We start from the raw sequence: 14,068 nt of genomic DNA, 5'->3' as shown, positions 1-14,068 counted from the left end.
GATTTGGAGTGTAGAGTCATCATGCTTTCCTGGTGATTGATGTAAAGGAAATGAGAGTGAGAAGTTAAAGATAACTCTCAAGATTTTTTGAGGGACTTCCGGTCAAGATGGCGGCGTAGGGAAACGCAGTATCGCGTTCTCCCACGACCACATCCAAGTTACAACAAAACTATAGAACAACCATCATCCAGAACCGCCTGAAATCAAGCTGAATGGAAGTCCTACAACTACGGAATTAAAAAAAATAAAAAAATAAAAAAAGCAGCTACATCCAGACCGGTAGGAGGGGCGGCGGCGTGAGGGGTGGCGGCAGCGGCGCGGTGACGCGAGGGGCTGGTCCCACACCCAAGTGTGGTGGATAAAAATCAGGAGGCTCCCGCGGCTGGGAAGGTCCTTCCTGAGGACTGAGGGGTCCCCGTCCCACACCAGGTGCCCTGCTCAGGGTTCCAGTGCCAGGAAGAGAATCCCCATAACTTCTGGCTGGAAAAACCAGCAGAAACTGAGGCTCAGGGAAGCTGAAGCGGCTGGAGCCCCAGGCAGCTCCCTAAAAAGCCCGCGCACGGACTTATCGGACTCTCTCCCTCTAAGCTCGGAGGGGAGGCAGCTCGAGGGGCACCAGAGAAATACAGGGAAGAACTGAGCTGTTTGGCACTGGAGCGAGGGCTGGAGAGGAGGCTTTCTCGGGGACAAACGTGCTGTAAGAGGCCTTTGTTCCTTTGGTGAGCCCTTCCCTGGGGCGGCAGACAGTCGCCATATCTGGGACTCCAGCAACCTGGCTCACACTGGTAGCCCCGCCCTGCTGACTCCCTAAGGCCCCGCCCCACCCCGCCCCACACAACTTTCAAGCCCACCCAAGCAGTTGCTACTTGCTTAACCATAGGATTGGCCTGTCTTGGATCCTGCTTCAGGTTTTTCCTAAATTCTTTCAAACGAGCAGCATCGGGTCTCAGCGAGCCCCATACCTCTCATTAAGTAATACACAGAAACAAACACAGGGAGGCAGCCAAAATGAGGATACAAAGAAACAGGTCCCAAATGAAAGAACACAACAAAACCCCAAGAAAAGAACTAAGCGAAATGGAGATAAGCAACCTAACAGATGCTGAGTTCAAAATACTGCTTATAAGGATGCTCAATGAACTCAGTGAGGGCCTCAAGAGCATAAAAAAGGACCAGTCAGAAATGATCGCTGCACAGTTAGAAACGAAGGGGGCTTTAACTGAAATAAAGAATAATTTACATAGCTTCAATAATAGAGTACGTAAATCCAAGGAGCAAACCATCGATTTGGAATATAAGGAAGCAAAAAATGCCCAATCAGAACTGCAGAAAGAAAAAAGAATCCAAAAAAATGAGGATACTGTAAGGAGCCTCTGGGACAACTTCAAGCGTGCCAACATTCGCATCTTGGGGGTGCCGGAAGGAGAAGAGAGAGAACAAGAAATCGAAAACCTGTTTGAAACAATAATGGCAGAAAACTTTCCTAACTTGGTGAAGGAAACAGACATACAAGTCCAGGAAGCACAGAGAGTCCCAAACAAGATGAACCCCAAGAGGCCCACACCAAGACACATCATCATCAAAATGCAAAAGGTTCAAGACAAAGAGAGAATCTTAAAAGCAGCCAGAGAAAGGCAGCTAGTTACCTACAAGGGAGTTCCCATTAGGCTGTCAGCTGATTTCTCAAAAGAAACTTTGCAGGCCAGAAGGGAGTGGCAAGAAATATTCAGAGTGATGAAAACCAAGAACCTACAACCAAAATTACTCTATCCTGCAAAGCTGTCATTTAGAATCAATGGACATATAAAAACTTTCCCAGACAAGAAAAAGTTAAAGGATTTCATCACTACCAAACCGTTATTATATGAAATGATGCAGGGTCTTTTTAAAGAAAAAGATAAAATGTATGAACAAACAAAATGGCAGTGAATACATATCTATCAACAATGGAATCTACAAACAAAATGAACAGGAAGAACAGGAACATTCTCATAGATACAGAGAACATTTTGTTGGTTGCCAGTTGGGAAGGGGGTTGGGGGAATGGATGAAAAAGGTGAAGGGATTAAGAAGCACAAATTCATTGCTAGACTGACAAACCTCAAAGGGAAAGGGGTTGGGGGGGTGGGAAGAAATAAACCAAAGAACTTATATGCATAACCAATGGACACGGACAATAGTTTGGGAAAAGGTGGGAGGGAGGCGGGAGTGGGGAGGAGGGGTTCAATGGGGGAAAAATGTAGAACATCTGTAATACATTTTACATCCAACAATAAAGATGTGGGAAAAAAATAAATAAATAAAAATAAATTTAAAAAAAAAAAAAAAAGATTTTTTGATTTGAGCAATTAGAAGCCTGCATATACCTGAACTGTGATGACAAAATGTCAGGTAGAGCTAAATTTGGGGTGGGGGTAACATTGAGAATTTGGTTTCGAGCATATTAAATTTGTAGTGTTTACTAGACATCTAGTATGAGATCTTGGGTAAACAATTGTACAAATGAGTTTGGAGTTTGAAAAGGAGGTTTGGCCTGGAGATAAAATTTGGGAACATAAAAATAATATTTATAACCACATGACTGGATAATATTATTGAGGGGATACGTAAAAATGGAGAAGAGAATGAAGGACTGAACCCTTGAGCACTCCAATATTAAGAAGTCATGAGAAAAGAGAATCCCACAGAGGAGATTGGGAAGTCACCACTTGGAAAAAATAAAACAAACAAAAAAACAGAAACAGAAGAGTATGGTGTCCTGGAAGCTATCTGAAGAAAGTATATCAAGAAGGAGGGTGAGGCATCAACTATGACAAATACTACTGACAAATTAGATAAGATGATGACTAAGAGTTACCATTGGACTTATCAACTTGGAATAAATTGGTGACCTAGATAAAAGCAGTTTTAATACAATGATGGTAGAAAACTCCTGCTGGAGAAGGTTTAAAAGAGAATGGATCCTGTGTAGAAGAATTTAAAATAATTTATGTAGATATTACCCCCTCAAGGAGGTGGAGTTTAGTTTCCCATCCCTTATATGTAGGCTATATTTAGTTACTTGCTTCCTAAAAGTAGGCTATGGAAGGTAGGAACAGGTTTCTTAAAAGTAAAGAAAATGGCAAACTACCTCACTCAGGTGATCAAGGTTACTGTCATCAGTGATGTTGTGTTGCTAGTATGTATGTTACTTTTGATATGATGTGATGAGAAGGCACTTTACCTCTGTGGCCTTCCTTCTAAAACCCATGACCTCAGTCTAACCATGAGAAAAACATTAAACAAACCCAAACTGAAGGACATTCTACAAAATACCTGACTAGTATGCCTGAAAACTGTCAGGGTCATCAAAAACAAGGAAAGCCTGAGAAACTATTACAGACCAGAGGCGCTAAGGAGGCATTTCAACTAAATGTAATGTGGAATCTTAGAATCCTGAAAAAGGCAATTAACATTAGGGAAAATCAAATGAAATCAAAATGAAGTGCGTTGTTCAGTTAATAGTAAAGTACCAATGCTGGGTTCTTATTTGTGAAAAATTTAGCATAGTATTGTAAGATGTTAACAGTAGGGGGAACTGGGTATGGAGAATTTGGGAACTCTCCAACTATTTTGTAAATATTAAACTATCATAAAATGAAGTGTTTATTTAAGTCGAAAAAAATTAAAGAGTAAAAGAGAGGAATTGGAGACAGCAAGTATATGACAACTCTTTGGGGGAATTTTGTTACAAAGGTAAACAAAGAAACGAAGTGGTAGCCAGTAGGGGAAGCAGGTTAAGCAACATTTTCTGTGTACTTCTTGTTGTTGTTGTTTTTTAATAGAAGTAATAGCATGTTATTTCTGCTGAGAATGTGCAATAGAAAGCAAAAGTTGGCCCTGGCTGGTTTGGCTCAGCAGTTAGAGCACAGCCTGCAGACCAGAGAGTCTCGGGTTTGGTTCCCGCTGAGGGCACGTACCTCGGTTGCAGTATGTACCCAGCCCCAGATGGGGTGGTGTGGGTGGCAACCAGTCGATGTGTCTCTCTCACATCGATATTTCTTTCTCTCTCTCTCCCTTCTCTCTCCCTCCCGCTCTATCTGAGGATAAATGCAAAAATGTCCTTGGGTGAGGATTAAAAAAAAACAAAAAAGAAAGAAAGCAAAAGTTGGTAATGTAGAAGAAAGAGGGAAGTCTCTGGGGTAACATGAGTAGGAAGGAGAGTGTAGAATCTAGTAGTATACAATTGAAGGATGGCTTTAGGTGGTGTCAAGTTCACCTCTTGTAACATGAGAATCAGAGTATGTGGATGCAGATGGTGGTGGTTGGGTATATATTTTGGTGGTAGGCTCCAAATGCTCAGTTTTCTCAGTGAAAGAAACATCTTCATCAGAAAGTACATCTCGAGAGCAAATGTTGGGGTTGAAGGAGAGAGAAGAAATTTCTGGGTAAATGGAAAAGATCATTGATTTGTTCTTGATTATGTGATTATTTTGTAGCATTAAGTGTCCACTTTGGCCAGTGAATATGAATTAAAGTGAGATTGGCCAGCATGGTTGTACATTTTCTTAAGCCATATTCAGCTGGAGATATAATGAGTAAGTCCATATCAATAATAGCCTTCAGGAATTTGATATTTATTATGCTTAATACTTTATTATTTATATTGGTATTTATATTTAGCTGTAAGGTATTTATTGTTTTTTTTGGTGTCACATTGATGTTATTACCTCGATTTCAAAATGATGAGAGAGAATAACTTTACCAAAGGTTAGACAACCAGTAATTAGTTTGGAAATAAGATTTGAGGTAAGTTTTGAAATATATTTTCTTTTAAAAATGAGATTTGAAATGAGCTTGAAAATAATATTTTTTCTGAACATTTGCTCTTTCACTGTGCTAATTTAAAACATCAATAACATAGTGAGAAAGGAAATAAACCACTAGTTTATTAATCTCAGAATATCAGAGAATTAATTAAATTTGAAAGAGTTTTAAGACAAATCAAAGGATACTCTACTTATTTGTGAAGAATAGATTGACAGAAAGGTTTAAGATACAAATTGGATTTAAAAGAACTTATTTATTATAGATGATAGATATATTTTACCTTCACTTTAAGTCCCTATTTGAATATCACTTCCTGAAGGAGGCCTCCCTTGACCACCATACCTCAAAATAGTGCAGACTTATCATTACCATGTGACTCGTTACTCTCACTTCCACCACAAGTGCTTATTACCACCTGGCATTATACTATGTGTTAATATGTGTATATGTTTACTATAATGCTCATGAGGTCAGAGACTTTGTCTGTTTTGTGTATAATTTTGTAAAGCTGTATCCCAGTTCCTTGGCACATAGGAGTTCTTGATTGATGAAAGCAGAAACGGGGAGAGGGGGAGAAAGTAGGTAGGTGAGTTCTTAGGGTAAAATTAAAGAAATTCAGAGTTTCAATTAGTGATACCATATTGAATATTTATGTTTTTATAATTATAATAGTGTCCCAGGAGACCTGAATAAATGACCAGTGCTTTGCATTCACCCATCATTTTTAATATAATATAGATGGATGGTCACGTGGCTCTAGCCTCTGTTATTATCCCCCACACACCAATTGTCTCCATCCCCTATTGTTAAACAGCAATGATATTGCTAATATTGTGTTAAAACATTTTATACTTAAATTTTGTCAAATACAAGCTTTGTACTAGACGTTTAAATTTAGAACCAGTAATTCCAAGTATTTTAGTATTTTAGGTGTTTTCCTTGGAGATGGTATAAAATCAGCAGTTAACATTCCTTTTTGCACCTTGCAGGGGTGAAGTGGAGATAAAAATTGCTTGAAGTCTTAGGGATCTTGTTTTTGCGAGTGAGGATCAAGGCTGCTATTTAGTTCTTTATTTTCTTGCAAATATAACAATTGAGAAGCACTCCTGTGGGGAAGAGTGTGGCTTCTCTTTTACTGGCTTTGGATTTGTCCTTTTGGAGAGATTCACTATACTAAGTAAAATGCCCTGCTTTGGGAAATAAGATATCAATTCTAATACAGGTGGATGTAAATACTCAGAAGTAGTTTATAGTTGGGGCTGGAAATTTCTTCTTGGAATTCAGGGCTTAGTTTTGAACTATTGAAGATGGTGAAGACATTTTCTTTTCTGCAGTTTGTCGAGAATATGAACATCTATCTGTCATCATGGTTCAGGCTGGGGTGTTTCTCTGGGGTTGGAGAAGTGGCTCCCACATTCTACTCTGTGTCCTTACTCATTAGATTCTCTGTACTGGGCGAAGCATAAAAATGTTCTGCTTCATAATGATTTTTAACCAAAGTGACTTTGATCATTTAGTTGTGAGAGGTGATTGTTTGCTATATAGTGTTTTCTTTGTTTTTGGACAATTCTTATAGAACTTGATTTTATGTAAGACATAACCAATGTCTAATCTGTTGTTAGTTCCATGTCCTTGAAATAATGTTAAGGACAGTTTAGATTGCTGCAGTGATATATTTTTGTAATAGAGTGGGAAGTAGGGGTTAAAAATATCAAAGGAGCTCAAACTCTGATGGAAGTTGATATCTGAAATTGCTTCGTTTCATCCTTACATTCAAAATTACCCCCAAAGCATCTGGCTTCACATTTGTAAAGCGCTTGTAAGGATTTTGGTTAGCTGTCATTCAGGAGAAGAGACACTTAGACCTCATTAACAGACAATATTCCCTTTGAAAATGACATGGTATCTACTGTAATCCTAGAGTGTTTTAATAGTCTATTCTATGCTCAGCAATGAAACATTTCAGAAGTGACTGACAGCCAGTTGATGTAATTCATGGTGATCTTTTGTGTTGACAGATCTTTAAAAAGTCATGGGAAATTACTACTGTACCCAGTGAAACCGCCTTCTTTTTTTTTTTTTTAACTGCCAATATCCTGCAAAACAAGACAATTTTCTCTTTGACTGCTACTGTTTTTTTATTTCAATAACATGACACGATTTCTCCTTATTATTAGGATTTTTTTTTTGATAGAGAGAATGTGTTCCTGATAGGTAATACTGATTTTAAAATAGAAATTATTCAGTTCTCCAAATTAACTCTCTTACTTTTCTGACTTCTGCATCAAGACAACCTTGCCAATAACCACTTTCTCACTCAGGAAGAAGAGTGATTTAATTTAGACAATTTAAAAAAAATTAAATGATTTTAGTCCTCCTCTGAGGGAGAAACATTGAAAGGAAAAGGATGACAGATTGCTTATTTTGGTGTATGTTTTTTTCTAGAACATTCTAAAGCTCAAAGGCTGATGTTTGGGGTAATTTATTTGTATCCAAAACTCAAAGTCTCCAAATTCAAAGTGTAGAATGAGTGGAAAGGGTCCACTGATGAATATGAACTTGTCTGATGAGTTATGGGGAATAATACAGAGATCTAGTCCCAGTGTTGCCCTGACTTTTCACCTTTGTTGGAACTGCGTCTCTGGGTCTTTGCTCTTCGTCATCATGTTAAAAAGTAGCTGTTTTTCTCAGATCCTTAGGGGAGTAGAAGGTATCTTTCCCTTAGTCCAATCTATTACTAAAGCAATGTCATTATGAGTTGACATCTATTTTTTTTTTTTTTTATCCTCACCCGAGGATATTTTTCCATTTTTTGTACAGATAGAGTGGGAGGGAGAGAGAGGAAGGGAGAGAGAGAGAAACATCGATGTGAAGGGACACATCGAGTGGCTGCCACCCACACGACCAACCAGGGCCGGGGACAAACTGCAACCGAAGTACGTGCCCTTAGCGGGAACCGAACCCGGGTCTCTCCAGACCGCAGGCCGACGCTCTAACCGCTGAGCCAAACTGGCCAGGGCTGACATCTATTTTTTTGAGAAAGAAGCATGTGTTGAGGAAGTAAGAATGTACTTTCTGATTATAGTCCTGTTAATATTTTTGATTAATATGTCACAGAAATATCATTTGACTGTAAAAAGGTGTAATACCTCTCTTCCTCTTTAGTTCCAATTTCCCCTTTGTATCATCTACAGCCCCCTGCTCACTATCTCATTAGACTAAAAGAAGGACCTAAGTTCATCCATTGCATGATACACCAATACTCCCCCTGCCTTCCACAACCCTACCACCAGAAAATAGTCTTATGAAAATAACATGTTAAAGATGTAGAAGAGACCAAAAAAAAAAAAAAAAAAAGATTCCATTCTAATTTCTTTTAGACTCTAGGGAACATGAATAGTTTTCTTGGTTGAAATAAGTAGTAGGTACTACTCCTTTTTATTTATTTATTTTTATTTTTTCATGAAGTAGATTCAAAGCACGGAGGGTTCTAGTGGCTGGAAGACCAGAATCTCCTTCAGCCTGCTGCACTTACCACGTGGCACGCGGGCTGCCAGCTGGGCTCTGCTGCAAGGCACTGTCAGGAGTCATTTAGGAGTTCGTAACTGCATTTGAGTCCTACTTTCATTTATTTATGTGATCTAGAGAAAGTCATTTTATTTTTGTATTTGTTATAGTAAAATGGAAGTTATAATTATTCCCTCTTAATTTACTTCTTCGGTTTGCTGGGAAGACAATGTAAGAAAATGAACTGTGAAGTCTTTACAAACTTTCATTCTACATAGATAATAATAGTTATTCTTCCTCATTCTCCTATCAAAGTAATTACTTTTATCTTATTAGTACTGTCTTACTTAAGGATCTTTTCTGTAAAAAAAGAGCATAGTATTAACTAAAGAATATTGAATTTTCACAATAACTCTGTAAGTTAGTAGTTAGTAACAGTTACAGGTGAAGAAACAGGCTTAGAGAAGTTAAGAAATGTTCTCAAGATCAATCATTTATGAACTGTGATTCCCCTGGTTTCTGATTTCAGTGCATGTGTTTTTTCTTCCATAGACTAATGTAGTTTAATGTCCTGCAATAGTCCAACGTCTTTCAATTTATCATGCTTAATTTGGAAAGTTTTTCTTGCCATTTCAGTTATTTTTGTTCTTTTAGTGGGAGTTTATTTATTTAATTTATTTGGCAGTTATTTAGGGCTAGGCATTATGCTAAACACTATTAGTTGTTTTTTTGTTTATTTTCTTAGTCTAGTCTTTTTTAAATAGAAGTAAACGTGTTTAAAAAAGAGTGACAAGAGCTTTTTTATATAGTAGGGGAAATACAAGATGCTCTGAGTAGTCAGAGAAGGCGTCATAGATGAAGTACTAGCCATGCTTTAAAATGCCCTTTGTAGAATACAGGTGCCTTCTGCCATCATGTCTTTTGTTTTTCTTGTAACCTCAGATTCATATTGAGCCATTCATCCTGGGGTGAATAGTCAAATGATTCTTACATGGGCTTGTTATTTTCCAGCTTGTCCAGATTATTATCAATACGACACACTTGGAGAAATCCTGCAAGTACTTGGAAGAATTCATCACCAACATCACTAATGTGCTTCCAGAGACAGTCCATACCAGCAAGCTCTATGGCACCACAACTTTTAAGGTGAGAAGGCCCCAAAGTACTATAGAGCTGCTTTGGTATGCTTAGTCTGCAGTGGCCTACCCAACATGGCTTTGTTTCTAACAGGTTGCATAGGAGTATGATTCATGACATGCTCCTGAGAATAGGTGCTTATGAATTCCTTAAAAAAAAAATTTTTTGATGTTAACTTTGGGGTGTTTGTACTAAAAAAAGTCAACAACTCTGTCCACTAAATCTTCCTTATTTTTTCCACATGAAAATGACTGTTTCCTCACTTGGCCCCCATCACAGTCAAGAGTTCTTAAATATTATCCAGATAATAGTGGTTATAGTTGAAATCAACATCAATTAAAATTTTCAAATTAGCTGCTCTATTTTTTCTGTATCCTATCTTCAGTTTTTTTTTGTTTTGTTTTGTTTTGTTTTTAACCATACTTTTAAGTGAGGAATTTCTGTCCCTTGCTATTACAGTTAGCAATTTTATAGTTATTACACAAGGCCATAGCACTGGTTTTGAATCAGGGTTAATCAAATGAGGAAAATGACACCTTTGAAGAGCAAAAGAAGGATTGATAGTAGATCAGTTTCTGGAGGATAAATGGCTTAATTTCAAAGAGCCTTAAGAAATTAATTTATATTGCCATGTAAGCTTTTTATAAGTATTAAGCGAAAAAGTAATAGGTCAACAGCTTAAACAATTAAATTGTCAATGCTGACATAAAGGCCAACATGTATGCTTTTGGTTATTGTTATTGTAGTTATTTCTTGGTTAGTTTAGTTTTTAAACAAATCTATATTATTGTTTTGAAATCCAGAAGTTGATGTTTATTAAATATAAAGTTGTAGAGTTGAAATCATGATTTTATGTCCACTAGTGTCTACTTTTTTTTATCCTTTTATCCCTTTTCCCTATTTATTGGTACCTTGCCTTGAGAGTAGATTTCTTACATCAAATTTGATTCATATTGTTTATTACATTTTATGACAGATAAAAATTGTTAGAATGATCTTCTCTTTTTGTTATAAGAAAATAATGAGAAAGACCCTGAATTGTTAAAGCAATCTTGAGAAAGAATAAGGCAAGGGGCATCATGCTTCCTGATTTCAAATTATATTACAGAACTATAGTAATCAAAACAGTATGGCATTGGCATAAAAATAGACACATCGGTCAATGGGACAAAATAGAGAACTCAGAAATAAACCCACACATATAAGATCAATTAATTTATAACAAAGGTGCCAAAACTATACAGTGGGAGAAAGGGTAGTCTCTTCAATAAATGCTGTTGGCAAAATGGGACAGTCACATGCAAAAGAATGAAACTGGACCTCTGTCTTATACCATACACAAAAATCAGCTCAAAATGAATGAGACTTGAATGTAAGACTGAAACTATGAAACTCCAAGAAGAAAATGTAGGTGATAAACTCCTTGACACTGGCTTTAGCAGTAATTTTTGCATTTGACACCAAAAGCAAAAGCAAAAACAAACAAGTGGGACTTCATTGATCTAAAAAGCTTCTGCACAGTAAAGGAAACCATCAATAATATGAAAAAGCAAGTAATGGAGAGGAGAGAATATTTGCAAATCATATATCTGTTAAAGGGTTAATATTCAAAATATATAAAGAACTCCTACAGCTCAATAGCAAAAAATTCAAACAACCTGATTAAAAAATGGGCAAAGGAATTGAATAGACATTTTTCTAAAGATGACCTAGAAATGGAAAACAGGTAAATGAAAAAGATACTCAACATAACTAATCATCAAGGAAATGTGAGTGAAAACCACAATGATATATCACCTCACCCCTGTTAGAATGGCTATCATCAAAAAGGAAGAGATAACAGCCTGGCCAGTGTGGTTGAGTGGATTGAGCATGGACTGAGAGGTCCAGGTTCAATTCCCAGTTAGGGCACATGCCTGGGTTGCGGGCTTAATCCCCAGAAGGCAGCCAATCGATGTTGATATCTCTCTCTCATCGATGTTTCTATCTCTCGCTACAAAAAAAAAAAAAAAAAAGGTCGATAAAAACATATATAAAAGAGATAACAAATGCTAACGAGCATGTGGAGAAAACTCTTGCACACTGTTGGTGGGAATGTTAACTGGTACAGCTACTATGGAAAACAGTATGGAAATTCCTTAAGAAATTAGAGCTATCATATGGTCCCACAATTTTACTTCTGGGTGTATATTCAAAGGAATCAAAAACATTATCTTGGAGAGATATCTGTATGTCCATGTTCATTGCAGTATTATGTACAATAGCCAAGATATGGAAACAACCTAAGTGTCCATTAATAGATGAATGGATAGAGGAAATGTGATGTATGTATACAAAGGAATATTACATAGCCAAGAAAAATACAGAAAACCAGCCATTGTGACAACATAGACAAACGTTGAGGGCATTATACTAAGTAAAATAAGCCAGGCAGAGAATGACATATACTGCTCGGTATTACTTATATGTGGAATCTTTTTTTAAAAAGTCAGACTCATAGACAAAGAGAGTAGAAAAGTTGCCAGGTACTGGGGGTGAGAGGGTGTGAGAGGGAAGGAGAAGTTGGTAAAAAAAAAAAAAAAGGCACAAACTTTTACCTATAAGATGAATGAGGTCTGAGGAACTCATTTAATATGTGGTAAATATTGTATAAATGAAATTTGATAAGATTTTGAAACATTATGTGAGATGATGAATGTATTAAATAACTAGATGGGGAATTCTTTCACAATATATGCATGTATCAAATCACTACAATTTATATTTTAAAGAACTTACCATTTTATTTTCAATAGTACCTCAATGAAGCTGAAAAAAAAATTAGATGGTCAACCACAAAACATTCTTTAGGTCAGCTACTAGATGAGTTGCACATTCTAGGTGTGACCATTGGTTGCAAATTACCCATAAAATGACTTAAAACAAAGTTTATTGTTCATCATATTATGGGTGTATCATTACTTACAAACTTTTCAATAATTTTATTATATTAATATTGATACTCTTTTAGTGAGGAAAGGACTTATTTAATAAAGAGGTCCCAAAAATGAGTATGAACATGTGACAAGAGCTTTATGAACTTCAGAATAAATGACCTTAGGCAGTTTAATGAGAATTATAATTACTCTTAAATATTAGCATTATTATGGAGCATGCGTAATAATTGTATCAAAAATATTTTCACTTGATTTACTGTGGAAGCCAGAATTTCTCTAGGAAAGAAAGTGTGGGACGGACTATAGTTAAGTGTTCAGCAGAGAATAAGGAGTTAGCGAGGTAGAACCTGAGGGTCATTTGTATTTGTGTATCATGTAGGAATATATAATATGTTCCGCTGCTCTTCCCCTGACCTATCTCAATTTTCTCATTTTAAACACTTTTGAGATTTTGGTCTGATGTCCTCCCAGAGGATGGCTTGTGTATTTTGATGTTGCTTTACCATTAGCATTGCTGAGGGGGAATTAAAGACAGACGGGGAGCCACAGGGGTTGAGTAGCCAGTTAAATACTTAGGCAAGGAGGGGTTCTGGAGACAACTAAAGGTCATGTCGACAGTGCTTATTGGAAATACTGGTTGCATAAAACACATTGAAAGTTTATTTTTACCAGGACTGTTTCAGACCAGCTAACTCAGAACTCGGTGTAAACATGGCAGTTATAACAGCTACACGTTGTGTATTTTCCTAAGCTACCATTTCCAGAAAACGTTCCCTTGCAGATGGAAATCTCTATGCTGGAAAGGGGGCAAAAGGAGTCAGGTCTTCAAGGTTTTTTCTTGCAGAATTCTCTTCTGATGCCAGATGTGTCATAATTAAGCTGGCATTCCTTGCTTTCCTTGTTCATAACAATATCTTCACTGCCTTTCAAAACAGAATGAAGGTATTTATTTACTCCATCACAAATATTATTTGTGTACTTGTTAAGCAACAATCTGGTAGATTCTCAGATAGAGACAAAAAAATTCGTAGTCCCTAGACTTAGAGTTTATAATCTACATGGGAGGAGACAGAGAGGGTAAGTTCTATAAAGAACTATGTGAGCTGAGCCTGGCCTGTGTGGCTCAGTAGTTGAGTGTCAACTCATGCACCAAGAGGTCGCCAGTTTGATTCCTGGTCAGGGCACATGCCCAGGTTGTGGGTCAAATCCCCAGTGGGTGGCATGCAGGAGGCAGCCAGTCGATGTTCTCTCTCATTGATGTTTCAATCTCTTTCTCTCTCTCTCCCCCCCCCTTTCTAAAAATAAAAAAATCAATAAAGAAAATATTTTAAAAAAAGAACTATGTGAGATGTACTAGAATAATACAATGTATACAAATCCCTCATTGATTCTACTAGTTTCTAGAAAGCATCTACTACATACCAGACAATTTATAGGTGTGAACTAAATCAACAAATTTCCTGACCTTACAGAGCTTATATTTCTAGTTTAGAAATGGAGATGATAGTTGATAAGCATATAAACAAAAAATATAATTTAATGTCAGGGAGTGGTAAGAACTAGGAAGAAAAATAAATGACCTGAATGAAATGAGAAAGGAATTATTTGGATTTTTGATAGCATTTTGGTCAGAAAGAACAGTGCAATAGTAGGTATTGGTGTGTTCAAGGAATAGCAAA

The 14,068-nt window shown here is 37.0% G+C and overlaps 1 protein-coding gene across 2 annotated transcripts in view; it reads left to right on the top strand.

The window, feature by feature from the left end:
• EXOC6B (exocyst complex component 6B) overlaps window positions 1–14,068 on the top strand; it is a 548,300-nt gene that overhangs the window by 303,463 nt on the left and 230,769 nt on the right. For both annotated transcript variants that reach the window (XM_036262943.1, XM_036262944.1), the window contains exon 17: window positions 9,328–9,462. In XM_036262943.1, coding sequence (XP_036118836.1) covers window positions 9,328–9,462 — 135 coding nt within the window. The remainder of the gene's footprint in view (window positions 1–9,327; window positions 9,463–14,068) is intronic.

The sequence above is a fragment of the Molossus molossus genome, unplaced genomic scaffold (genome assembly GCF_014108415.1).
Source record: "Molossus molossus isolate mMolMol1 unplaced genomic scaffold, mMolMol1.p scaffold_m16_p_15, whole genome shotgun sequence".
NCBI classification, from domain to species: domain Eukaryota; kingdom Metazoa; phylum Chordata; class Mammalia; order Chiroptera; family Molossidae; genus Molossus; species Molossus molossus.
Note: the sequence above shows the minus strand (reverse complement) of the source record. Positions and strands in the feature narration are given on the sequence as shown.